Here is a 27503-nt window from a genome sequence, read left to right as displayed (position 1 = left end):
TTGGAGACACTGCTTCCCGCTTGTTCCTGTGGAGACTGGCCATGTCAAATTATGTGCCTGCTCTGACCATCAAGCAGAAAAGAGGTGGAGAACATTCCGTGTAATATGAGATTTGAACTCTCATGCCCTGTGACCAGTGAGGCACAGGACAGGGCAGAGGGTCATAAACATAGGTTAACTGGGCAACAATACACGTAAGGACATCAATATATGCACCAGACAGCTGTCCAGCTGAGTAAAACCTATACTTCAGAGGTAATGGCTGAGAAACTTACTCTTAAGTTTTTGTTGCCACTGTTGAAAAGTCACTGTTGCACACAGCTGAAAAGCATAGCCAGGGCTGACCAGCGCAGTTCTGTTACCTATGTAATCAGACAGCTAGTTTAATTTCATAGGCATTCTTACTTCAAAACATGGTTCTGGTGCAAGCAGTCCATTATCTCTTCTCTGAATACATCAAAGCAAACGTCTTGTCTTTCTCTGGGCCCCATGGCCTATGGTTTATGCCAAATGTTTCAGAGCAAGACGAAGAGCAAAATGCATCTCTACACTTCTCCAAACCAGCAGGGGGGAAATCGACACATGAAGGTAAATTTCTTACCCTTGCTGGTGACCAGCTTGTGCCCGAGAGCTGTGGTTCTCAGCCGGGGATACGTGTACCGATGGGCATACTCAGAAGTCTTCCAGGAGGTAGTCAACTCATCTAGGTCAGTGTTTCTTAACCTGAGGGTGGTCACAGGATGGATTATGGGGAGTCTCAAGAGCAGGGCTGGCATTAGAGGGTTTTAGGCAGGGCATCTATCTAACCTGTTCTTAAATATTTCCAGCAGTGGAATCTCCATTGCTGGAGATATTTAAGAACAGGTTAGATAGATGTCTATCAGGGATGGTTTAGACAGTACCTGGTCCTGCCATTGGGGCAGGGGGCTGGACTCGATGGCCTCTCGAGGTCCCTTCCAGTCATAGTGTTCTATGATTCTATGAAAGGCCTGGGATTTCGTGCCACGGGCAGGGGCCATGCAGCTAAGTTACATGCTTCAGCCCCTTAGCCTGGGGCTCAGGCTATTCACAAGTGAAAAACAGACTCAAGTGTCTCACTAAAACATAATTACCATATTTACAATCCAATTGTTTATTTTAGGATTATACGGCAAAATGAGAAAGTAATTTGCTAGTAATAGTGTGTTTAATTTGGTAAGCAAGAAGTTTAAACTTGGTGTATGAAAGACAAATCCTGACAGCAGTCTGGAAAGGTTGAGAACTATGCAACAAATGTGTTGAAATGGTAGAAAAAATTGTGTGTCTGAAAATTGTAGGTACTGGGGTTACTTATAACTTTTTAAAAGGGGTAGTAGCAGGTAGTCCGTCATGTCCAACGATGACGTCTTGAGCTTGCACAGGCTCATCGGTTGTGGGCTCACATGTGGCTGAGGAGTCCAAGCTTTGAACAGGATGGGCGTTCACAGTGGGGGCAAGGGAATTGTCCTGGCTCTGTTGGTGCGGCTGCTGCTGTTGCTTTCTTCCTCTCACGAGCATCAATGAGGCCTGCGCGTTGCTGCTCTTCAAAGTTGTCATACGCGTGTTGTAAGAGAGTACGCCAGCCTGTTCGGTCTCTTGCATGCTGCTCTAGCTGATCTGGTTTTAAACCAGCATGAGCAATGTTGGCCTTCACACAGTCTTTATACCTGTTGGTAGGCCTGCCTTGATTCCTTCTGCCCTGGGAGGTACTTTATAAAAAAAAAAAGGGGTACTTCATAAAAAAGGATCAAGAAACACGGTCCTAGAGACAAGATACTTCCAGAAAGTGTCAATGGCAGATTCTGTTCTCACACGTGCAACGGTATTGTCTTTTTCAAATCTATAGTATCATATTGATAGTATCACACAGCAGAAAGATGCACAAGCTAATTCAGCATTGGATGAAAAGGCATTTCCTGTACATCAATTGAAATGTTGTTGGGTGCCCCTGCTTTATTTTGGCTAAGGACAAATAGGAAGAGTTTGGTCAGTCTTCCCACTCCTGTTAACTCTTTCATACATTTCTCGTGTCTCTGCGCTCACCCAGCTCCTTTCCTTCCTCCTTCGAGTGATATAGAAAACTACAGTTTAACTGAGAGTTAACATGAGCAAGAACCAAAATCAAACCTTAAAATAATTTCGGCCTCTGCTTCTACTTCAATGTGACCATTCACAGTGCATACAGCTAAGCATGGGTGTAATTTTGTGCAGGTTCTGGATCTCTTTAGGGTGAAGACTGTCTCCCATGATGTATTTGTACAGTGGTTATCAGGACAGAGCCCCGTTTTTGCTTGTGACCTCCAGGCATAGCTGTAAAATAATACCAACAGCAAACAACATCTAACACAGAGGCCTCCAAGAGATGACCTTCTGACCAGTCGAAATCCCTTTGCCTATGAAATGTCTGGCTGGACCTCCCCAGTGCTCATGCAGTGAGTGTCTCACAGTGCTAGTCACTGCTATGCACCAGCAGCGTTTAGAGGACGCAGCCTCTCTTCTGAGAACTCACATATGTACAGCTGTCTTAATGCTGCCCCACAAGGAGCGTGAGAAAGACATTCCCCAGACAAGCCAGGCTGCTTAGGCGTTGCAACGAATGGGCAAGCAGGGTAAGATCAGCCCTGGAAGAACACGACTATGGTTAGGCTGATACTGGCTAACAAACTACTGACTGGAGCAACTTGGACAGGAGGATGTTTGTTATATCCAGCCCTGGGCTTGGCTTTGCAAAGAAAACAATTGGCTTAAAGCAGAGGTTCCCAAACTTTTCAGCATCCCGCCCCCTTTTTGTTGTTTGCAAATCCCTCACGCCCCCTCCTCTTCTTTACCATCATCCAACCCCACTTTTCACAAAAAAATAAATTCATACCCCTGCACTTCAGAAGGCAACAGGAAAAAAAAATCACATTTTATGGTATGAAATTTGAAATTTAGAAAAATGTTATGGCAGTGGCCTCCAATCTTTTTACACCCAAGGTCACTTTTTAAATGTCAGCGCAAGACCCAAGACCCCACCCCTTTCTTGACACCACAGCCTCTCCGTTACCCTCCACTCCATCATGTGTTGTCCCCAGCCCTTACTGCTCTCACTGGGTTGAGACAACAGGTATGGGCTCTGGGGTGGGAATGAGGGATTTGGGTGTGGGAAGGGGTGAAAGGTACAAGCTCTGGGAGGGAATCTGGGTGCAGGAAGAGGTGGAGAAGGGGCTGCTGGCTCAGGGGAGGGGCTCCAGGCTGGAGAGTGCTGGGGTCAGGTGGAGTGTTGGGGTGCTGAGCAAACCACAGGCTTGTGAATGTGAGGGTACAGATCAGGCTGGGGTGCATGAGGGGCTCAGGGCAGGGGTGTTGGGAGTACGATAGGCTCAGGACACAGATTTGCAGTGTGTGGATTGTGCAGTGGTGTTGTGACAGAAGACTGGGGACGTGAGAGGCTCAGGACAGGGGATTCTGGTGTCTGTTGGGCTCAGGAGTGAGGTGTGTGTGTGGATGCAGGGGTATTATGATGCTGTGGCCAGATGGGGGCTTGGGCCCAACTGGGGGTTTGTTAGCCAGGCTTCGTTTTTAAATCAAACATGTCCAACACAAACGTTTCAGCATTGTCTATATTTATGGGAGGGGCGGGGAGCCTGTTTTGGATCGGGGTCACCAATGCACAGAAAAATAAGTCAGAGACCACACAAATAAGACGCCAAAAAAAAAAAACCCTCCAAGCCCCCTCAAGCCTAATGTGGCCCCAGCTGAGACACTTCCCTCCCCTGACACCCCAGCCCCATAGGAGGAGGGTTGGTAGGCCGGAGATTCAACACCTCATGCCCCATTAATTCTTCTGGGGTTCCATGGTAAGTGGAATTTTTTGGTCCCTCTACTCTCTGAGGTGGAGCCAAAAATCAGGGATCCAGCATGTGGGACAGGGCTGCCAGTTAGTGGGATAGGGATGAGGTGCAGAATCTGGGTGGAAAATAGGGTATAGGAGCAACCTGGGGTAGGGGTCTGGCCAGGAGGTAGGGGGCAGGAGCAGGGTGCTGGTGGAACCCTGGGCAGGTTGCTGGTGGGACTCTGGGCAGGGGGCGCGGTACTCGTGGGGGCCTGGGCAAGGGGAAGGGACAGCTGTTGCCTACCAGTGACTTCCTTCCGCCTGCTACCTTCCTGCGCAGGTTGGGTGCGGGGAGAGTGGGAGTCCTGGGTCCGCACCAGCTCCAACTGCTTAGGCAGTGCACGCCTGAGCAGTCAGAACTGGCACGGACCCATGGTTCCTACTCCCCTGCTGCTCCCCAGGCAGAAGGCAGCAGATGGAAGGAAGTTCCTGGTGGGCAACAGACTTGGCTTTTCAGGAAATGGGCCAGCTGTTTGGGGAGGGGAAGCAGCAACTGTGCTTCCTGAGACACTGGCTCTAGCATGCAGCTGTGGGACTTCCCCTCCTCCCTGCATGCCACAGAAAGCTGGCGCTACCTCCATTTTTGCAGGAGGTAACACCAGGGTGGGCTGTTTCTTGGGGTAGGGTGGATTGATGGAGCGGTCTGGGTCACCTTGCATCCCCCCAGAATTTCTTCACGCCCCCACAGGATGGCATGACCCCCGTTTGGTAACCTATGGCTTAAAGGTCCATATTGCTAAATCTCCCTTTCCTTGGCCCTCTGCTAGCATGCTGGCCTCCCGCAAAGTCCCCCAAACCGATCCCTTTACTTCATGAAGACAAGACTGCTTTGTGCATCACTTTTCAAGGCAGGTTTTTGAGAAGATGTCAGTGTTTTGCTCTCCCATCTTCAGGCTCCTTTTAAGGAGCTATTAGTCTTAAAGGTTCCCTAATCCCCCAACTAAATTTATCAGCTGTTGAATGCAGCCAAGAGTTAAGCTAAATTAAACTTTGGAATCCTGTGTACAGTGTATCAGATGCACTTAAGTTCGGTGGAGATGTTGGCCACTGAATGTCCCAGTTATCAAATGCCAGAAGACCCATCCTTCTAACGAGAGGTTTTTCAGAGAGTGTTCAGCTATTCCAAACAGATACAGTGTTCACCACTGACAGCCACGCCAAGGAAGCAATCTTCCACTTGAACCTTACACTGCCAGAGTGAGTATGCGTGCAGGTGGGTGTGTCCATTCACACATGCCTCTGCAGTTGTGTTCATGTGCGGTGAAGACGTGTGCTATGGCTGTGTGCATGTTTGAGGCATCTGTGCCAATACGTACACATGTGGTATGCATCTCTGTGTCTGCTCTCCATTACTTACCTTCACGTATTCTCTTTCTCAGCCTCTGTCACAGTTGTCACCTCGGCAAGCCTCACCTCTGCTCCCAGCCCAGGCAGTGAGACATAAAGAGTCTCACACAAATATTACATACACAGTCCACATAAAAAACTGATTTGTTTTTGTAACACCCTGTTGTGTTCCCCCACCCTCCAGAACTGTGCACTTCTGTGCTAGTCTAATGACCGAAGGAGAACAGCTATTGATCTGCATTGGCCATAAAAGCAGGCTGGGTACAGCAGAGAACTTCTCCATAGAAAAATACATAAAATAAATATGAAAGTTTAGGAGGAAGTGGAATAGGGCTCAGACCTTTCACCTATACATCACTTGTTCAAGCCCAGTCAATAGTTTTCAAAAATCATTGCCATCTAACAGCTGCTCAGTAGTCCCTTTGTTGGTCATCTCAGTAACTGAGGGCCTCATCCAACCCCCATTAAAGACAACGGCTAGACTCCCATTGACATTAGTGAGAGCTGGATTAGCCCACAGGTGGGCAATAATTTTTGACAGGGGAGGGGGCCACTCCAAGATTTTGGTAAGTGGTCAAGGGCCACACTTTTCCATGGAAGGGGTGCAGAGCCTGGGGTGGAGGCTGGGTGCAGAAAGGAGCCTGGCGTAGAGGACTGGGGTGCAGGAGGTGGTGTGGGGTCTGACAAGGAGTTTAAATGAAGAAGGGGATTGTGACCTGTGGCAGAATGCTGAGGTGCAGCATCCAGGTGTGTGGTGCAGGAGAGGATTCTGCCCTGGGGGAGGAGTGTGTGAGGGGGCTGTGTTCTGGGAGTGGGTGTGCACAGAGGGTCGGAGTGGTGACTAGGGCAGAGAGTTAGCTGAGGTAGGGTGTGGGACTGCATTCTGGTGGGGCAGGTTACAGGCCAAATTCAAGGGCTTTGGCAGGCCCCATCCAGCCCATGGGCCATATTTTGCCAACCCCTGGATTAGCCTCAGAATGGGCAACGGAGACAGAACTCCCCTCCCATGACCTAGAGAGGGTCCTGGCAAGACAAGGATGAGGTACACTGGTGGAGTAAGTATCAGAGGAGTAACAAGTTAGTCTGTATCCTCAAAACCAACAAGAAGTCCTGTGGCACCTTATAGACTAACCGATTTTTGGAGCATAAATTTTCATGGGCAAAGACCCGCTTCATCATGTATCTCACAAAGTGGGTCTTTGCCCACAAAAGCTTATGCTCCAAATAATCTGGTAGTCTATAAGGTGCCACAGGACTCATTGTTGTTTTTGTTGGTGGAGTACTATGGGGAAGATTGTGCTGCCAGGGTGCACGCAGCCTCTACCCAGCAGATAAAGGAAGAAGTTTCTCTCTGAGGCTATCAGTCTTTTCCCCAGCTGGTGTTAGCTTTTTCCGAGGAAAGGAAAAGAGAAGGCATGAGAAATCTGAAATTCTGCCACCCCGTATCCCCACAGCTACCAGATAACGGAGTTAGGAAGGGAACTGGGACAAAACACAGCATAGAAACAGGCAGGTGATCAGACCTAGTTACAACAGCTCAGAGAAACAAAGGCTAGTTCACTGCCCTCCACCCGCTTTAGCCCTCCCCGCACAGGTGACTGGCGGTGGCACTCCGGACATGCACTGCCCCCTTAGGCCCCTGCCAAAATTCTAATTGCTAAGCGAGGTGCCCCATATGCCACCAGCCCCTCTGCGTGGTCCTCCCTGCACACTCTTCCCCCACTCCCCAACAAGCCCCAATCACCCCACCTCATACACCATGCTGAGCAGAAAAATCAACAGCAGGGGTCTCTCCAAAGCCATATGAGCAGGCCGTGCATCCCTCTCAGGAACGTATGTCATTCAGGAAATAGGACAAACTAGAGAACAAGTCACCAGCTTGTACGCTTAGGACTAATCAAGGTTGCCCAGCGTGCAGAATGCAGGCAGGCAGCGAGCTATCTCCCTGTGCCTCTTGAGGTGCTGAGCATTAGTGCTGTGTAACCTGAAACAGAACCCCCAGCATCTCCCCATCCCCATTCCCAAGCAGAAGCAAACCCTCTGCTTTTCTGGAGAAACAAGACACCATTCCACCCTGACTGTGGCTTTGGGGTACTGCCATGAAATACCCCTTTGGGAATAATATGAATAGAGAGAATCAAATCCCTCTCCACCTGAGAAAGGCAAAGTACCCCCCCTTCCCTCTCCGAGAGAGAGAGTGAACATTTCCCATGTGATGTACCAAGGACTGAAAGGGTTTCCCAATAAGAGGGACTCCATCGCACCCCGAACGAAAGCAGTGTGGGCAGCCCCATCAAAGGTGCTCTCTTTCCAGGTCCATCATCACAGCCAGGAGCCAGCTCCCCAGAACAGAGAGGAAGAATGTTGCACAGGACTGGGGGCCTGGGACTCAGGAGGCCCAGGTCAATTCCTTGCTCTGCTAGAGGCACCCTGCATGACTTTTCACACGTCAGTCTTGCTCTGTAATGGGGGTGACAATGGGGTTTGGAAAGGTAAGTACAGGAAAGCTTGTAAGGTGCTGAGCCCCTACTACAGGGGTGACTGTCTGAGTAGCTTAGCTAGACCAGGGAGTCCCCAGTCAATGGCTCTGGCAGGAAAAGTAAAGGAGGGGATGTCGCCGGTGGGAGCAGCAATGCGTTGGCTTCTGTTGGGAGATACTTTACACTGAACTCCCTGCCCTGTGGTGAGAGGACACCACAGGGCAGAAGCAAAATGTGGGTCTAAGGTGGGGCAGTATCAAAGGGCAGGCTCCAGGGAAGGCAGCGTAAGGAAGCTCTGTAGGACAGCTTACCCTGAGAAAGCTGTGTCCTGTTTTGCAAATAATATTGGGTGTCTTGTGGGAGGTGGTAAAAATGTAGTTGCTCAGCTTTAGACTCCAGTGCCTTGTAAGAACTGATGTTCCCACAGTGAAGGTGTGAGTGATGCAGGGAGGGGTTTAACAAAGATCTTCCAGGGGAACCTGTGGGGTCTTGGGTGACCGGGTGAGCATACATTCAGACAGATGGAGAGTTGCTGTCAAACAAATTATCTCTGCAGAAGAAAAGGCTTCAGAGCAATGCTGCTGGAGACACAGCACCTCCAGGCTGAGAGTTACCTGGAAGAGACCCAGATGAGGCAGGAAAGAATGATTGGTGCAGGATGGCCACGGAGACCAATGGCCTGTGACATTACAGACAGTCCCGCATGGGCAGCAGCAGTGCAAACTGCCCTCCCTCGTTATCTGCTGAACATTAGAGACAAAAGCCAGGCATGAGGGCGTTTCATGGGACATGGCCCATTCAGCCCTTGAACTCCCAGTTAGCATCCAATCAGAAGTTACTGGGCTGAGGCCCTCCAACTCATTTCACTTAAGCTGTTGAACTGAACAGTTATCACAGTGTAATTTTTTAAGTTATTATTACTGTCTAAGCTAGATCCAAACCAGTGACCTAAAGATGGCAAGGCCAGTATCCCACTCTCAACCCCACTCCCACAGGGAGGGAAAAACCATTAGACAATGAAATATTGCCAGGTAAATTAGCAGCTGACAGAATCTCACTCCCTGTCTAGTGCTAGTTATAGACTTTCATAGCCAGCACTTTTTCCCTGGTATGTTGGCAAGCAAATACCCAGAATGAAGTTCTGGGATCATCGCCATGTTACCTCTCCTCATTCCCTCCCGCCCGGCCCCAAGACAGCTGGAGCCTTGTGAGTCCTGTACAAACTTCTGACTATTAAAAGTCATCTCATTTTGTACTTGGTGTTTGCAGACACAACGCATCTGAATAACCAATAAATCTTTTCTAAAACCAGAATCCTTCCACTCGGAAGCATGCTCACCATTCAAATTGGAGGGATGACATCTTGGGATCCAGATTACTACAAGCCCCCAACTCCTAAAACTGAAGGCAAGGCTCATAGAAGGCCATTTACCCTGATCTAAATCCTTTCCATTCTCCGATTTCCCCAGCGCTAGTGTAAGTGTGGGTAAGTAACGCAGCCACCTGTCTGCTGAGCTAGTTTACACTGGCATATAACCCCCCTGCAGAAATAATTATATGGCTTTATCCACCCCAGTGTGAATAACACCACAGTCGCAATTATGACAAATGCCTCAGAGATACAACTATCTATTGCAGAGAAAACTGATTCTTTCCCTTCCGTTAACCTGGGGGTCAGGGTTTCCCACTGGGGCTAACAGCTATTTTTCCTTTTGCAGCTCTCCAATTGAGAGTGGTTAGGAGGCTTTATGACACACACATCTATTTCTTTGGGTTTATTTTTGTTTTTCTTGTTTAGTGAGCTGAGTCCAAGTCCCACCAGGGGCTTCTACAGAAATGGCTCTCGCTGGTTTTGATTTGTATTCTCTACTTCTACTGATAACTCTCAAGACTTTTCACTTTCTTTCCCACATCATTTACAGCATGTTAAGAGCAGCAAAGTTCCCCAAACCCACTGCTGGAGTGTCCAGCTGCTGACCTACTTCCAGCATCAGAGGCATCGATCTACAGTTTCTAGAGTGGGAGTCAATTTCCACAGAAGAGGGTTCAGAGACTAGAACTCACAAACTTGAATTCAAGGAACATCGGATTTAGCAGGCAAACAAAAGGACCTGCTCAACTGCCTGACAAGGAAGTAACAGCAGCCAATAAAAATACTCAAGCAGGCCTGCTAGCCAGCATCCAGCAGAGGGTAACAAGGCATGCAAACAACTGGACAGGTAATTGATGTACATAAGAAGACTGACATATTTCAGTCAGAAACTAAAGGTGCAAAAATATGCCACCCCCAGGAGCACTTATGAACCTCATCAACAAGCCCTGATACCCAGGAACAACAGTTTTATGCTTTGTTCCTGAGGAGGAAAAGAGAGATTCACTGCAAGTGCTTTCAGATAGCAGGCTGTGAGAAAGAAATGGGTGATTTCTTTTAATTGGAATACATTTCAGGCACACTCTGTCAAACACATGCACACATTCTGTTTCATGCACATGCACCAGAAAATCCATCCACTGCTACCCACGGGGCATTCTGCTTGCTCCTCTTGAGGTTAAAGCTTAACCTCTGAGAGATACTGCCTCTCTTAGTGCTCTGGTGTATATTTCGAATGATGTAATAAAAACCATTTGTTCTCCTTAAAGATTCTGTGGTACTTTTTGGTAAGAACAAGGGTCAAAGCCCTGATCAAATTCCAACTGGGGCAATTACATGCCACCTACTTAGTGCTGCTGCGCTTGAATTCAGGTCATTCTTCACCTCTCCTCCCCAGAAAGGGCGTTAGCAGAGGGCTTCTAGATGCAGCTGCCTCAGAGCTGGTCCCATGGACGTGCCAGCAATGTAGCTGCATGCAGCACCTTTCTTGCAGACAGCTGGGAAGAGGGGCAATGTGTTTATCTTTTCTAAATAGGAAGAAGACGGAAGGGACTCAGATGGAGGAGCTGCAGGAGAAGATGGGGTGAATTTGACTGCACCTTCAGGAGGAGCAGTGGGGCGTGGCCAGATGCCTCTCAAGACACATAAGGAGGTCACAGAAGAAAATGGTGCCACCTTGGAGGTTCTTACCCTTTTTCTAACCATAGGGCGGAGCAGCACTGCATTGCATTTCAGTCATGGGGGAAGAGATCCCTGTAGACAGCAAGTGCCCTACAAAGCACTTTGAGACCCTTTTAATTGAAACGTGCTGCTGACATGCGAGGTGTTCTTTTAAGCATGGTAATCCCGGTGGAGATGGTTTTCAGATCTAATTTGCACTGTGCTCAGTCACTATATCCTAGGCATTTCCCTGCTTCCCCTCACCCCACCCCGCCCCACCACAGCAAATTCAACCTGATTTATTATTCTTGGATTATTTCCTGGGAGCAGGTTGGAAAATGCCACCCGTAGTTTAGTGCAGTCCATGAGCTCAGAGGGCAAAGCAATCCTACACTACCCTGACCACTTCAGGACTGGAAAGCAGCCAGCCAAACGGGAGGGAATTCAGAGATGAGAAACAAAAGGGATTCAGGGGCTAGAGGGACTGATTTATGAGGAATGATTAAAAAGACTAATTATGTACAGCTTGGCCTGCTGCTAATGCTCTTTTTGGGGAGGAAAAATGAAGATTAATTTTAACTAATTCCAGCACAGCAGGAACAAGTAGGTAGCACATAATTGCTCCACTTGGAATTTGACCAGGGCTTTGACCCTTGTTCTTACAAAAAGTGATGGGGAGGGGGAGATAATATAACTCCCTGTAAAAATATCTGAAGGGTATGCATGCCCAGGAGAGAGGGGGGTTGTCAAGGGTAGTCCAAGGAGATAGAAGTGGGAATAATGGGATTAAGGTAAGAAAGGAAAAGTTAAATTGAGTATCAGGAAACATTTCCCCTCAGCAAGAGCTGTAAAACTGGGAGATGGGGAGTTTCCTGAAGAAAGTGAGCACGAGTCCTTTAACACAACAATAAGGCAGGGAATTTGGTGTCAGATTGGCAGCCATGGACATGGATGCCTCTTTTAATCCACAAGGAGTAAGACCTGCTTCCTTTCTAAGGAGCTACCAATGTGCTGCCATCCTGCCCTAGAGGGTTTAGCCCAGCTGGGTTGGTTGGCTGTGGTTTAAAGCACCTCCAAATCCAGCTCAGAGGCTGGGGTGTGTGGATGGCTGATAGCCCTGGGCGGTAGCCCCAGTTAAGTGCAGGGGAGGAGAAAAGTGAATTCTGTTTCTGAGGCCATTCAGTTCTTGATCACTCCTGGAACAGTCAACTGAGGTGGTGACTGCATGGCTGTTGATTAGTCTGATGAAACACTCTCCCTACCTGACTAATTTCATACAGGCAAACCTCACTGATCAGGATCATACTCTAGCAATCTTCTGGGCCTGGGCTGGATTCATAACAGAGATCCAAAAGAGTCATAAGAACAGCCACACAGGGTCAGACCAAAGGTCCATCTAGCCCAGTATCCTGTCTTCTGACAATGGCCAAAGCCAGGTGCCCTAGAGAGAATTAAAAGAACAGGTCATTATCAAGGGATCCCTCTTCTGTCATCCATTCCCAGCCTGTGACAAACTGAGGCTAGGGAGATGATTCCTACCCATCCTGGCTAATAGCCATTGATGGACCTAACCTCCATGAATTTATCTAGTGCTTTTTTTAACCCTGTTAAAGTCCTGGTCTTCACAACCTCCTCTGGCAGGGAGTTCTGCAGGCCTATGCACACTGTGTGAAGAAAAACTTCCTTTTGTTAAGTTTTAAACCTGCTACCCATTCATTTCATTAGGTGACCCCTAGTTCTTATGGGAACAAGTAAATAACTTTTCATTATTCACTCTTTCCACACCTGCCATGATTTTATAGACATCTGTCATGTCCCCCCCACCCTGCTACCACTTAGTCTCCTCTTTTCTATGCTGAAAAATCCTAGTCTTTCAAAGGGTCTGGATCTCAGTCTCACCAAGTGGGCAAGTCATTAGCTGATGGTAAATTAGCACTGGATGGAATTCTGGCTCCCAGTCTGTTGAGGTGGGTGAGTTGTCAGGGCAGTGCTACTGCACTAGCTGAGAAAGGATTTCAGCCTTTCCCTAAGCCAGCAGCATTCATGCCTGCACCACACAAGCTGTAGCCCTGACAAGAGCCCAGTTTGCTCTGCATTAGCTGCTGGGTCCCACAAATGACTCACTACCAGGCCTTCCTATCCAGGGAGGCCAGAGAGCTGGTATGTGGCACCAGGGTTGGGCCACAAGCCCATGCAGCACCAGAAGGTCCCACTAAGACTTCAGCTCAGATTCCAGGAGTCAGAGTCCAATACTGACCGTTACACCATGGGCTCAGCAGGCAAGCCCTAGGCCAGCAGGCAGGAGGAAAGGCACACATCTCAAATCCACCCCAAGAAGAAAACAAGAAGGAGGGCCTGTCCTGCTAACTGCCCCAGGAGTGGGGACAGAGCCCAGCTCAAACAAATAGGGGAAGCTGCCCTCCCCTATTCAGCCTGTTCTCTTGTTGCCACATCCTTTTCAGCAGAGGGGACAACCTGGTCCATGAAGCTCCCATGGCCATCCTGCCTGAGTGAACATCTGCTGGCTCATACCAGGAGTAGCTACGCAGGCTCCACCACCCAGGCCAGGGCAGTGGGGCAGCTGGGGCGAGGAACAAGGAGGTCAGGAGGATCCCCAGCGTGTAACCACATCTCCACCCTATTGTCCGGACTCACCGCTGTGGCTGCTGGAAATCCCCCACCACGTGCAAGGCCCTGCCCCTGAAACACCCTGCCTAGTGTCAGGGACACTCCAGGCGGATTCCGCTCTGGAAGTCGCCCCCAGCTGCTGCCGGAGAATTCCCCGCGTGACACAACATTCCGCCCCGGGGGCGGGCGTCCACTAGGGGGCTCCGCTGCAGGATTCAAGGTCTCCTGGCCTGTACCGCTGCTCCCCCTGGGATCCGGCAGGCGGTCACGCCAGGCCGCAGAGGGTTGGAGACGTGTCTGGGGGGAGGTGCCCTTGCCTGGGCAGAAGGCAAGAGGTGCCCGATGGCTGCACCCACAAGCTGGCCGCAGCTGGGGCGGGCGGAGGGAGGCGGAGAAGGAATGCAGCCGGGTGCGTGCACGGGGCCGGGCGGCACTTCGCTGTGATTCTTACTGGCCCGGGCAACGCAAAGGGTGACCCCGCGGGCCCGGGCAGCGGGCGGGGTCTCCGCGGAGACAGCTCCAGGGCCCGGGGAAGCGCTTGTCTCGCGGCAGACGCGGGGCCGGTTTTGGGTATTTCTGACCTCACCCGCCTGGGCTCTTTCAAGGAGCTCGTTGGCGGCGGGCTCAGGCCTGGATGGGGGCAGGGCTCCCCCTTGCCAAGGCGCTCAGGCTCCGGCGACGGCCCTGGAGCGCGGGCCGGCCCGGGGCGGGGGAAGCCCTGCTCTCTCCCAAAGCGGGGCGTCTGCCAAGGCAACAGGCAGGGAGTGACGGGCTCCCCGGCCCCTAACCCTGCTTAGCCTCCAGCCGGGCGTCTCCCCACCCCTTCCTTCCCGGCCTTCCAGCTGGGCCTCTCCGGCTGCGCGCTCCCCCAGGCAGCCCTCAGCCCCCGGGTCAAGCCAGCGCCCCAAAGTGCGCCCGGCCCCGCCGCTGCAGGGAACACGTGGGGAGCTGGTGGGAGGTGGGCGCCAAGGATTATTAATAGCCCCCCTGATTGGCTGGGGGAGGGGAACGCGATACTGAGTATGTCCCTGGGTATCTGATACCGGAGGGAAGGGGGGGTCCGGCCCGCCGAAAATAGCCAAGGCCGGGCGCCTATATCAGTGCGGGTCCCGGCCCACCTGTCACCTCCCCCTTGGTCACCCCAGAGCCCACAGCCCAGCGCCCAGCGCTCGGGAGCACCCGGGAGGTAAGTAGCCTTCCGCTCACCCGGTTCTGCCGCCAAGAGGGGCTGGCCCTGGCGGAGGGCGGACTTCGGCGGAAGGAAAACCCGGGGGAGCGCCCCCTAACTACCCACCAGTGGAGCCCGCAGGCGAGCTCCCGGCCTGCGGCTGGCAGGCTCCCGAGGAGGAGAGGGGCGATCCGGGGGAGACGAGTGCGCGCAGCCCGGGGCGAGGGGAAGTGAGCAGGAGAGGGTGGCGCAAGCAGCCCCGCTGCAGGCAGGGAACGCGCTCGGCGTGGGGGTGCCCTGGGGCCCGCCTGCCACGGGCTCCCGGGCTCCTGCCCCGCCGCACCTGCTGGCCCTGGCACGGCGGGGGCGCGGTGGCGGCCGTGGCCCGGGTGCTGTCCGCACAGTTGGGCGGCGGGGGTGGCACTTTAGCTTTGCCGCTGGGGAGGGTCGTTTCCCCGCCGCTGGCCCAGGCAGGGGCTGGCTGCTGGCCCCGGGGGCAGGCAAAGGACGCGGCGGCCGGCCGGGAGGGAGGTGGAAGGCCAGGCCGAGACTCAGCCGTGCACTTGGCTGGGAGCCCGTTTTAGACCGGGGGCCCCTGGGCAAAGCTGCCCCCGCGTCGGCTGCCCATCTCGGCTGGACCTCCAGCGCTGCGCCCCGCTGCCCTCTGCCCCCCGACATCAGCCGCCGGTCGCTCGCTGTTCTGGTTACTCCGCCGCCCCCGGCAGCGGGCGAGCGAGGAGGGGAGGCTGGTCCCATCCGCTTGTACATCTCCGGAGCAGCTGTTTCCTTGTCGGTGGTTCCCTGGCGAGGCTCAGCCCAGGGCTAGGGGGAGGGGGGGTCGGGGGCTGCTCCAGGAAGCTGGCTTGCGGGGCGGGAGCTCGTCTCAGCCCAGCCAGTCGCCGCTGCGCCTCTCAGGCGGACGCGCTGGGCGCAGGGGCCCCAAAGCAGCGGCTGTGCAGTCCGGCCCAGCGAACCAGGCGGGGAGAAGCAGCTGCTCGGCTCCCGTGGAGGGCAGCCCCGGGGCACCAACCGCGGCGTCTCGCCGATCTTGCCTCCGAAGCGGCTGGGCTGACGCGGGAGGGGGGTGGTACGCACTGCTGAAGCCCCCAGATCGTACCGGGGCTGATCGTGCCGTGGTTGGGGTGAGGCGGGCGCTGCTGCTGAGGGGTCACGGGGCCCCGCAAGCCAGTGTCGGGGAAGGCTCTTCCCCCAGGGCCAAAGGCAGCTGTGACCCACCCGGCCCTGAGTGCCTTCCTGGAGCCCGGGCTGCTCGGAGGAGAGACGCGGGCGCCGGCGAACTGGCTCAGAGCGCAGGGCGGGAGCCCGCCTCGCGCTGCGGCCGCGTAGCTCCAGCACCACGCGGCTTGGACCCGCTTGAGCCGCTGCTGAGCGGAGAGCTCCGGCTGGCCCCACGCGCCCAGGCGCTGCCCGTGCCCGGGTCGCGGATCGCCTGCGGCGCTGCTGCCGGGAGCAATGCGCCAAAGGGGACCAGCCAGTGCCAAGCGCTGGGGAGCCAGCCGCCTTCCCGCAGGGAGGGGCTGCTGGTGCCAAAGAGAAGGGCCAGTTACCCCCCGCCCCATGCGCTCAGCGGCGGTGGGGGGGACACGTTATACCCGGCCTTGGGGGGGGAGAGGGGGCTGCGCCCTCGAGAGGCACCGGGGCAGTAACCGCGGAGCGGATGGACAAAGTTTCTCCGCCAGGCGCTTTCTGTCTCCCGCCCCAAGCCTCCAAACGTGGGCCCAGGGCTTCGGCCAGGAGCTGCGGCGGGAGCAGCAGCCGCCACTCGCCCCTGCCCTAGTCACGCCGAGGGGCGCCAAGGCGCCGGGGTCCTCCGCACGGATCTGCCCTGTGGGCCCTGTCCCGGGCTGGCTCCTGCATGCGAGGGCAGAGCGCTTACTGGAGAGCCAGACGAGGCTGAGCAGGGGGGAAGCAGGACTGGAAGGGGGCTGGCGGCGGGGAAGACGCGTCTCCAGCTCAGGCAGGTGCCTGCCAGCTACCGGGAGCTTCATGCCCTGCCGGCGAGCCGCCCCATCGCGGCAGGTGCTGCAGTGCGCTCCCGCCCCCACCCCTGGGCTGGGACGGCTTCCAGCGGCTCCCCCAGCGCAGAGAGGAGCCGCGCTGCGCCAACTCGCTGCCCCCGTCGCCCGCTGCCCTTGACACCCCCTTTGCCAGCCGAGATTGGCCCCCAGCGCTGCCCCAGAGGGGCGCAGTCTCCGCCCCCCATGTGCTCCCCGTGGCTCCAGCGCGGGCCGATCGCTCGTCCTTGCCACCGGGCCAGCGCCAGCCAGTAGCCCCCTGGTCCCCGGAGAACGCCAGCTGGCGCAGGTCCAGCCCTTCCCGGCGGGCCGTCCCCGCCCGGCACTGCAGCTCTGGTCATATGAGCAGGAGGGATGAGACCGGCCCTTCTGCCTCTGCTCTCACTCGCCTCTTCGCTCCCGCAGCGGCAGAATGGCTATGACGGACCTGCTCAGCGCCGAGGAGATCAAGAAGGCGGTGGGAGCCTTCGCAGGTGGGTGGCTCGTCTCTCGCGCCCGCAGCCCGGGGGAGGGCAGAGGAGCCGGCGGGGTGAAGCACCCCACGGGGCCGGGCCGGGCCGGGCTGCGGGTAGCAGCCCCGGGGGTTGTCCTCTGCAAACTTCCGCGGGCAGCGCAGGGGCGCGCGGGTCCCCGGCCGGGCCGGGCCGGGGCGGGGTGGGGGGGTTTACAGGCGGGATAAGGTGGCTGCCACTCCGGGGGACAGAGCTGGGCACCCCCCGGGCGCTGCGGGGCGCTCGCGCCGCGCTTGGGCTGCAGGCAGCCGCCAGCGCTGCACTGTCCTTTCGGCCCCTCGGGGCGGGCCGGGCAGGGGCTCAGCCCGCGGCTGGGCTGCACAAGCCTCCCGCCGGCAGGGGGCTGCACTGCTGCCGCCTGCAGGGGCCACCTCCGCTCGTTCCTTCCCGCGCGCCCTTGTCCCGCCGGCTGCGCCTGGGGATCGGTGTTCCCCGGGACCCCGGCACCGGCCCCGCCTCCCTGGTCTGCCCGCAGGCGAGCCCCTCTCCTCCCGCTGGCACCCGCCCCGCCGCCGCCCAAGGACGTCGGCTGCGGGGAAGGGCTCCAGCACCCCCCCAGGGACCGACCCCCTTCTGGGGCTGGGCGCGGAAGCCCCCTGCCCGTCGCTTGCCCCAACCTTGCTCTGGGCCCCCCTCGGGGGAGCAGCGGGCCAGAACCCCTCCCCCCCGGCAGTGGTCCCGGTGCAGTGCACCTTCCCGCGGGGTCCCCCCAGCACAGCGACCGCGCCCCAGAGCAGACACGGCTCCTGCGGCTGCCTTTGGGCCCCAGCCCTGGACCATCCCGGGAGCAGGGAGGAAGATGCCAGCCGGGCCAGAGGCAGGTGCGATCGGACTGAGCAGACTCCAGCTCCGGAGGGCGGGCGGTGCCGGTTCTCCGCTTTCAGAGTCCTGGCTGTGTAGGCACTGGAGGAAAGCGGGGGAGGCCGACTTACTTCCCAGCTCCCGCCCTGCCTGACCTTGGGCTAAAACGGGGGCTTTGCCCGTGTAACCACCCTCAGAGGGACTTGAACCTGCGACCTCTGGTCAGGAGCCTCTACAGTTTCAGCTAAAATTCACCTGGTTCTCAGCTAAGGCAGTAGGGGAGACTCAGCCTTTACATAAGGGGTCTTAGGTGCTACTGCATAGGACACTGATGTGTGGGTTACATCTGTCTCTCGCCCTTCCTCTAGTCAGGGTTCAAGCTCTGGGTAGTGACTGCCTACTGGTCCCTGTTTGTACAGGGCTGAGCACATTGGGGCCCTGACTGGGTGCCTGCTAGGTGGTAGGGAGGGAGAAAAGGAGGTGGCTCTAAGCCAATGGGCCACAGTCACCATCCTCTAACTAATCCAGCCTCTCTGCTCCTTTCCCGCAGTTGCCGACTCCTTCTGCCATAAGAAGTTCTTTGAAATGGTGGGACTGAAGAAGAAGAGCCAGGAGGATGTAAAGAAGGTTTTCCACATTCTTGACAAAGATCGAAGTGGCTTCATAGAGGAGGACGAGCTGAAGTAAGCGGGGCGAGTCCTCCCTGGGGGCTTACATCCAGTGCAAGTGTTCATATTTTCCTTGGAGTAAAACCTCCCCTAGTGCAGCAGGGTCCCCTCCAGCTCCTGTGGCCCTTTGCGTGTTTCAGCGCGGGCAGTAAACAGTTAAAAGTAGGATCAAATGTGTTCAGAGCACGAGTTCTCTAATTTTTTGGGGAGATCTGTAGTCTAACATGGGTTCGAAATCAGTCCCCACTTCTCCTCTCTGCAGTCAGCAGCCCGCCCCACCCACCCCCCCCGCCAACCTGTCTAATGTAATACAAATGGAGGGAAATTTGGGTTATGTTCATAGGAAAAGAAAAACTCTTCCCATGCGTGTAAGAAAATAAGTAAGTGCAATGTAAATATTTTGTAAATTCTTATATAAATGTGAACAGACACGCATAAAAACAGTAACAGATTTCAACGCTTTTAATGAGGTGGATGTATCTGAGACCCAGCAGCCCATCATGTTGCACCCTTATGAAATTTCATGCTGGCTGGGGGGGCCTGTCCCCCACTTTGCACGCCCATGGTCTAACTCCATCTAAAACAACGTGAGGGGAGAGCCCTCTTTCTTCCTCATGGTAAAGAAGTCACCAGCAGGGGCATGCCTGCAGAGTGCCTTGCATGTCTCAAATCCACTGCTCGGAATCCCGAAACAACAGAAACATTAACCCCCACCTCCTCTTTATTCCGTGCCTTTTCCTCAGATTTGTACTGAAGGGCTTCTCCCCTGATGGCAGAGACCTGTCTGATAAAGAAACCAAGACACTCCTATCTGCCGGAGACAAGGATGGAGATGGCAAAATCGGCATTGATGGTATGTGCCTTCAGGAAGGGTCAAATTCTACCCCTAGTATGGAAGGTCAGATTTCACCATTGGCTTCATCGCAGGCTGTGCCCCATTGGAAGGTAGATTAGGGTTTGGGGCGCGGGGGTCAGCAATCTTTCCAAAGCAGAGTGCCAAAATTTGATCTTTTGACCTCTATGTATAGTCCAAATGCCGGTGATACTTTATAGTCATTAACAGTCCTGCTTACAACAGCTGCATTCATAAATAAATGAAGATGCTGACCCTTACCGTTCAGGTGGTGGTTGGTAGCATTAGCTGGTCTTTTGTTGATCCACAGGCTTTGAGCAAGCTCCTGAATGCATGGGGGAAGAGGGGTGAGGCTGAGCTCCCACCACGCATACTGATGAAAATTGGGTCACATGTCACACTTGGCACCTGTGCTGGGGGTTGCTGACCCCTGGCTTAGGACTTGTTAAATTTGTGCTACCTTCCTCAGTGCAGAAACTGAGTCCCAGCAGTAGAGGGAGCAGATATTCCCAGAAGCTGAGGATGGGAGACCACAAAGGCAGACACAAGGGAGAGCTGAAGGGCCCCATCCAACTCCTACTCCAGCCAGTGGGAGTCTTTCATTGGTTGCAATGGGCTCAGGATCAGGCCCTCAGAGGCTATAGAAGCTGAATTTAGATGCAGGGCTCAACCAGAGAAAGAGGAGAGCAGGAGCTGAGAAGCAGCATTTCTCCTTCTTGATTAAAAACATGCTGTTTTACTTAGAGGAGAACATGATGCAAGACTTCTGATGGCTTAGCAAAGCACATTCTGAACAGTCAATGTGCTGTGCAAGTCCATTGCGTAGCCTTCATGCCATCACTGTGTATACAGTCCCCACAATAGATATGGCACCAATAACTTTCGGAGGAAAGATGGGGAAACCTGTCATCCAGCTTCATTAACCACCAAGACGATAGCATCAGGCTTACAATAAAGGGGCATATTCTTGTCCACCATGTCTAAGACATTCAAAGACTGATCTTTTGCTCTTCCCAGCAACTTCTTGTCAAACTAGTCTACTGCCAGCATTTCTCCCTTTCTTCCTCCTTCTCTCTTCTCCACACTACGGAGGTTCACTGGAATAGCTATGAAGATGTGAAGATCCAAATGAAACCTCTCCCCCTTTATGAGAGAGGAGTGGAGAGGAGGGGATTCTATCTGGAGGGTAATATCAGCTCATCAGCAGAAAATCATTCTGTAAACCTCCCATCATCCTAACAGCTCCTTGACAGGGTGAAGCCTGAAAACATCTTGGTTCTTCCTTCAGATAGGCCTGCCTCTTAGTATTATCCATTCTCTTGGTTTTTGGGCAAAATACAAGGGAACGTGGGGTTAGCTAACATGATCTCATGGCTTCTAAGACAGAAATTGAGGGGATGGCATACAAAGTTACCCAAAGAGAGAGGATCGAAAGCATACCAGCAGAAGAATATCTATGAGCCTATTTCTAGGTTAAAGCCTCTTAAGTTCTCAGCGCGGATGATGTCACAGTGGCACACGAGCAAAGGGACCTGTGGCTGATTACTACCAGCAGCCCCAAAGTCAGGGTTCTATGTCACAAATCTCTTATACTTTCATATGCTTGATTGTTTACAGACCCATGCTAGTCCCATTCAGATGAGTGGCCCAGTTCCCAGAATGCTGAACAGAAGCGCAATTTGTAGTACTCAAGTAATTTGAAAATCCTTGCAAGGATGCGCAGAGTTGGTTGCCCAACTTGATACCTCCAGGGCTGTGAAAAAGGAGCAATTGCAGTTAAGTTGAAAGAAACTCTACCTATGAAATATTTCAGACTCATCTTGGCTTATATGAAAGATAACAATGTTAGCATCCCTTATAGCTCAGTGGTTTGAGCACTAGCCTGTTAAACCTAAGGTTGTGAGCTCAGCCCTTGAGGGGGCCATTTAGGGATCTGAGACAAATAGATTTTTTAAAAAAAAGCTACCAGTTATGGTGAAATAGGGCCTTGTGAGGGCAGAGGACTGGACTCAATGACCTCTCAAGGTCCCTTCCAGGTCTGTGAGATAGGTGTAATGAGGTGGCCAACATTAGAAAAAAAAAAACCAGAGCTCTCCTCCTTCCCAAGCGTCACCTTGCCAGCAAACTTCTGCACCAGTGAGGTTTGAAGTATGTGGCAAGTTACCTCGTGGGGGAGGGGCAGAGAAAAAAGGGTGAAGGCAAAGAGTTATCAGTAACATATTTAAGACAGTTTGTTCTGTGTCACCATACGGCTGATTCCAGAACCATAACAACATTAGCAGGTTGGAACAGTACAACTATTTCTTAGCTTTTGTGTTTTTGAATTTTGATGCTATATTTTCTGCTACAGAAACACCGGAGTTTTTGCTAATAAATTAATTGCCCTCCTTTATGCTTGGTCCATCATTCAGATCAAGTTTTCAACCACCAGCTTCATCAGTCCCTAACTGACTACAGCAATCCAGACTTCTGCAGATGTTAGTAATGAATTGGATAGCTCCTGAGTCCCTTCAGTCTATTTCCCAGCTGCTCATAACAGTCCTGAGATGAAGGACTGACATTCTCAGTTCTTGTATTGTAGACTTCCATCTCAGTTATCATATGGAACCTTCTTCAGAAACACCTCTCATATTAGCAGTTCTCTCAGATCTGCTAGATTGCTGTTTGCAAGAAGGTAGGAATGGGCAACTGGGGATAGATAACTTGATTACCCATTCTGTTCTTTCCTTCTGGGGCACCTGGCATTGGCCAGTTGGCAGACTAGATACTGGCCTAGATGGATCTTTGGTCTGACCCAGTATGTCTGTTCTTATGTTCAGAGCCCATCTCTACCTCCACACAAAACTCAGGATTATTCCAATAATCATTCTATTCTTCTGGCTGAATGGGTCAAGATTTGCATTCTGAGGCTGGCCTGCTAATCTAGAAGTGCTGAAAACCCAGCCTACTCTTGCAAGGTGCTGACAGTCTCCTGAGAGGTACTGAGTCCCTTCATCTTTCATTGAATTCAGTCAAAAATGAGGGACCAGAACAACCTCCAAGCCCAGGTCCATGTTATGTAGGAAGGAGTCCAGCCTCCATATCTCTGCTCCCAGTCTGAAGAGGCAAATCTGCTGCAGCAACAAGCTTCGGGGGATGCGAGTCTAGCTTTTCACAGTTCCTCAAATGGAAGACAGCATCATCAAATGTGCACAGTCCAAGGGTACAAGGGAAAAGAAGAGGAGAAGCTTTGTACTTGAGATCATTTCAGACCTCTTATGCGTGTTAGCTGTTGGACTTATAAATCATATCCTCCTATAACCCCCCACCCAACACTAGTAAGCCTATGATGTCAGAAGCCATGTATTACAGGGAAAAGATCTGAACAAAGATCCAAACTTTTCCCAGCAGATCACAGCATGTATCTAATACACTCATTCAGCCTTTACAACAGCTGAGGTTCTGGGAATACATCTAATTCTACCAGCCATTTTCGGAGAACCCTGTCATGAAAGATGTTCAGAATTCAAATCCACTATATATTGGCCCAAATTAAAAAATCAGGAAAAAAAATCTGGAGGGGTTAGAAAACACTCTGTTGAGTTTTTCTCTCTTTTGTATTCCTATGTGTCTCAAAACAAAGTGTTACAAGTTTGGATAGAGAAATGATTAGTATCTAATAAGTTCACAGTCATTACCTTTGGCAGGTCAATAAAATGCCACATGGTTTGTGCTGGGCCTCCTGCAACGCTGAGGAAAGTTCTGCTAATGTGCCAAACAGCATTTCAGAATTACAGAAGTGAAAATATGTTTTATATAATCATAACTTTGGAATTTGTTTATAGTACTTAAATCTAAAATACTGAAATCATAGGAATTACCCATACACATTTTTATAAAGTGTAGAGAGGTTATGCATATACATAGTGTATTTTATTAAATAAATAACTTTAAACTATACTGACAATGTACAATAATAGACTGGATACAACTGGATACTTTAGAAAACATCTGGTTATAGCCATGATTAACTTATTTACATCTTATTCCATATATACTATATGTTATAAAAAGGATTAAACTATTTATGCCAATACATTGAAATATGCTAAACACAGGCACTGTGTCTACACTACAGAGTTTTGTTGATAAAACTGAAGTTTTGTCGACAAAACTCATGGAGAGTCCACACTAGAAATGCACTCTGTTGAGAACCTGTCAACAGAACACAGCAATTTTCTCAGAGTTAAGCTTCTCCAGTAGAAGGCATAATGCCTCTGTCAACAGAGTCTGTCAACAAAAAGCTAGTGTAGGTGCTCTGAGGGGTCCTCTGTTGACAGAGAGGGCTTCTGGTTCACCGGGTAGCCCTGTTTGCAGAGCTTTCTGTTGTCTGTTCTGTCAACAGAGGGCTGGGCAGTCTGGCTGTTCATGTTCATGTTGACAGAGGGGGTTGACAGTGGGAACGTCTATTAGGTGTGGACGCATTCTGTTGACAGAGGTCTCCTGATAGTGACTTCTGTCAACAAAACTCTGTAGTGTAGACCTGGGCAGCTTGTTTTCCTTTCTGGAGGCATGAAAGGTTTTGCCTGTACAAAGGCAGCTTTTCCCTCTGAGGGCTTTCTCATTGCAGTGACTTGAGTAATCACTGGCTTTTCTCTTTCTGCCTTGAATATTCTGAGTTTTCATCAGTGTTTTTCATTTTCTCTTAAGCTGGGTTATGCAACTTGTCACTTATCAAACTGTTCCAGATCGCATAGTCACTGCCTGGCCTTTTCCCATCTTTTATGTTCCATATTTTGCACCACTCATTCTAGTTGGGATTTTCAGCCAATAGAATGATGAACTGATAGGTGTTCATTCACTTTAATTCCTATTAGCATCTCTACACAGTATGGCCTACAAGGGTCTACCCAAAACCATGCTGGAACACCTCTGCTGTAGGCATTCGCTTTGTAACTGTGATTACACGAGTGACCTCATTGTTAGTAATTACTTTCTAACATCTAAGATCCATTTTCCAAACTTTTACATTGCAAGGCATTGCTCTTCATTATTTCACCCATCAGTAAATTCTTCTCATGTATCTACAGCTGGTTACATCCACCATTTGTCATCTTTACTCTAGACTGAACATGTGAAAATCCCATAAGCCCCTCTTTCATAGGATATGCCCTCTAAATGTATCAGCAGCTTTGTTGCCTTTCTTTAGATTCCCTTAACTTTATCAGTATGTTTTTAATACACTGAGGTACTTAAAACTTTAAAGTGTATTCTCATATGTCATCATTCCAAGTCTATATGGAGAGAGAACTTACGACTTCCTTGGGTAATATATTATTCAAAGCTCAGTGTGGTGGGGCTATTGAGATGCCATCAGACCTTCCTTGGCTTTATAATCATTGCTTCAAGATTTATTGTTTAACCAAAAACACAAAGAAGCTAAATACAAGTACATTGATTTTTAAAACCACTATTTGCAAATAAACAGTAATAAAAGCCACAGGGTGAAATTCTGGCCCTGCAATATCAAGGGAGTTTTGCCATTGACATAAATGGGGCCAAGTTTTCACTTAGCAATGATAGAATCTTGATGAATGGAAATCACAGCCGTAGATTTTTTAATATTTACTGGCTTCTTTCAGGCTGTCAATAATCATTATGAATTATATTCAGGATATTTACAACACTGGGCACAAATGAAAAGCCTTTTAGACATACTGCCTGTCAAAGACATTATACCTGCCATAGTGGAATTCACCTCACTACAAAACTTACACCCAATGCATGCCTTAAAGAAGCTGACCAGTCAGACCCCTATGGGCAGTCTGGGACTGGCATTCCCTGAATTCCCCCCTCTCTCGTCTCAAAAATGTTTTTGCTTCACTGTGAGGTTTTCTGACTAACAATCTGCCATTCTGGCGAATTTAAATTTATGAACCATTCAGTTATTTTGAAAGGTCATTAATGAAGGTGATCCTGCTGACTCAGTAAGTTTATGAATCTCACTAACATACTGCTTCGTTACTTTTTTCTTGATAATTTGAAACACATTTTCTCTTCTCTAGAATTCATAACTTTGGTGGCTGAATCATAAAGACTTTGACCAATCTGAACCCTCCATCTGCCCTTCATCACCTGATCCCAACCACCTCCTGCTGACCTCCTTGGCTCCTGTTCTATTTATTTATGTTATTTTATACTCCCACTCTGTTCTGTGCAGCCCTGTAACTCAGTAATTGTGCTGAAAGATGCTGTTAAAATAATAAAGGTCACATCGATTTGGGCTCTATTTACTGACTATCACACATTCTTTCTTTCACTTAGGTGTGGGATATGTTTGAGAGGAAGGGGATATTGTATGGGGTTTTTGCAGAAACTATGACTGCTTTGTATCACTGGTCAGGATAAGGCGGGAAGCATTTAAATCATTATTTGGTGTGAAATATACCTAGACTGATTCATTCAATCAACAGCCCTGCATTGAGGTAAGACTGATTTCACCGTACTTAAACCATCTCTGATAGATGGATGCATATGCAATGCCTTGCAAATATCTAGCCATGGCAATTACACAACCTCATTTGGCGGTTTGTTCCTCTGGCTTAGTTATTCTGACAGAAATGGATTCCTAATATTTAACATATCTTTTGTTTGTTAAATGTGTCCAGTGCTTGGAGATCTTTGGAGGAAAGGCTGTATAGAAATATCAGTTGGCATCAGTCTTACAGGGGGCTAATTTCACACCACTGAAAAGCAATTGTTTCTAGGACAGAATGCAGTGTGTGTTAACTAAGAACACTACACAACTGCTTAGGGCAGGAACTGAAGAATGATTCACCAAATGAAACCACAGGGGAATTTTTAAAAAGGAGAAAAAAATAAATACGTGTGCTGGGATTCCGTCGTGATGCCAGCATTAAAACACCTATTTGTTGTGAAAAGTTCCCTGGAAATGTTAATACCACTAGATGGTGAGTCACCACCATCCCATCATACAGACCACCACTCTTTAGTACAGGGGCAGGCAAAATATGGCCCCTGGCCTGAGTCCGGCCTGCCATGATCCTCTGGGTCACCAATGTCCTGAGGCCCCAGTGGGACATTTGATCAGGCTCTCTGCCTACTGTACCCTCACACACACCCCACACCAGCCAATGGGAGCTGCCTAGGCTGTGCTTGTGAGCACAGGTAGCTCTCAAAGCCTCCCTCCCCTCATTGTGCTTACCATGCAGAAATGCACACACTGGCCCTAGCAGCTAGCTGTTTTGAGTGGTGGGAAAGGTGTGGCAGGCTGGAAGCCTGTCTGAGGGTCCTGCTGGGCTGCTGGCTAGGAGCTGCCTAGGACAAGAATTTTCCTGCCAGAGTTTGCACCTGGCACTCCACTTCCTCATGTGCCCCAATTCCCTGCCCCAGGTCACAACCCCCTCCTGCCCCAAGTCACAACCCAAACCCTCTGCATTCCCTCCTGTCCCCCTCTCCAGCCCCTGGTCACAACTCCCTCTCCAACCCTGCACCTCTTCCTAAATCCCACTTCCAAGCTAGAATCCTCTCCTGCCCCCATACCCTCTGCTGGACCCTGCACCCTCTTCTGCATTCCTGTCCCACGTCACAACCTCTTCTTTCACCTAATCTCCCTCCCAGACCCCACCCCCCCGTACCCCAGTCTCCTACTTTGAGCTCCCCTCTGCCCCCAACCTCCACCCCACCCCCTGCACCCCTTCCATTAATATCACAGAAGAATATGACCCTCAACCACTTCCCAAATTCTTGGAGAGCCCCCCCCCATCAAAAATTATTGCCTACCCCTTCTCTAGTGCCATGAAGGGCACCAGAGTCACTCTCTGTAACCAGGACATTGCTCAGTGTTGACTCAAAAGAAGAATATCCGATGAAGTTTGTGGTCCTGAAAAAGGAGCCTTCTGATTCTGCAGATGACAACGCTAATGGAAGACTGGGTCTGCAGCACAGTCATCATTGTGTATTCTAAGGAGTAATAAAGCAAGATGGTATTTGTTAATTTGATGGCTTTTTCTCAGCAACTGCTGACCTCAAGTGGCAATAGGATGCAATTGCACTGAGAATAATATCTGTGGGAGAGAGCAATAGGC

At 51.3% G+C, this 27503-nt stretch overlaps 1 protein-coding gene and 1 long non-coding RNA gene across 2 annotated transcripts; one reads left to right on the top strand and one right to left on the bottom strand.

The window, feature by feature from the left end:
- Nucleotides 1–1192: 1192 nt before the first annotated feature.
- LOC142007267 (uncharacterized) lies at nucleotides 1193–14767 on the bottom strand. The gene is made up of 3 exons (XR_012643912.1): nucleotides 14585–14767; nucleotides 12013–12191; nucleotides 1193–1727 (listed from the first exon to the last, which is right to left on the bottom strand). It is a non-coding gene; the product is annotated as an uncharacterized LOC142007267 (long non-coding RNA).
- PVALB (parvalbumin) lies at nucleotides 14472–25684 on the top strand. The gene is made up of 5 exons (XM_074983856.1): nucleotides 14472–14564; nucleotides 16988–17055; nucleotides 18446–18578; nucleotides 19307–19416; nucleotides 25461–25684. Exons 2-5 carry the CDS (start codon nucleotides 16995–16997, stop codon nucleotides 25487–25489), a joined length of 333 nt encoding a protein of 110 aa, XP_074839957.1. The 5' UTR covers nucleotides 14472–14564; nucleotides 16988–16994; the 3' UTR covers nucleotides 25490–25684.
- The last annotated feature ends 1819 nt before the right edge of the window (nucleotides 25685–27503 follow it).

Source organism: Carettochelys insculpta, chromosome 1 (genome assembly GCF_033958435.1).
Source record: "Carettochelys insculpta isolate YL-2023 chromosome 1, ASM3395843v1, whole genome shotgun sequence".
NCBI lineage: Eukaryota > Metazoa > Chordata > Testudines > Carettochelyidae > Carettochelys > Carettochelys insculpta.
This window is presented reverse-complemented; position numbering and strand designations above follow the sequence as displayed.

Bases quoted from the DNA above. Each gene is read 5' to 3' on its own strand.
- PVALB (XM_074983856.1), top strand. From the start codon at position 16,995: ATGGCTATGACGGACCTGCTCAGCGCCGAGGAGATCAAGAAGGCGGTG. The intron at 18,579-19,306 runs GTAAGCGGGGCG...CCTTTTCCTCAG, and splicing joins ATAGAGGAGGACGAGCTGAA to ATTTGTACTGAAGGGCTTCT. The intron at 19,417-25,460 runs GTATGTGCCTTC...TCTCTTCTCTAG, and splicing joins TGGCAAAATCGGCATTGATG to AATTCATAACTTTGGTGGCT.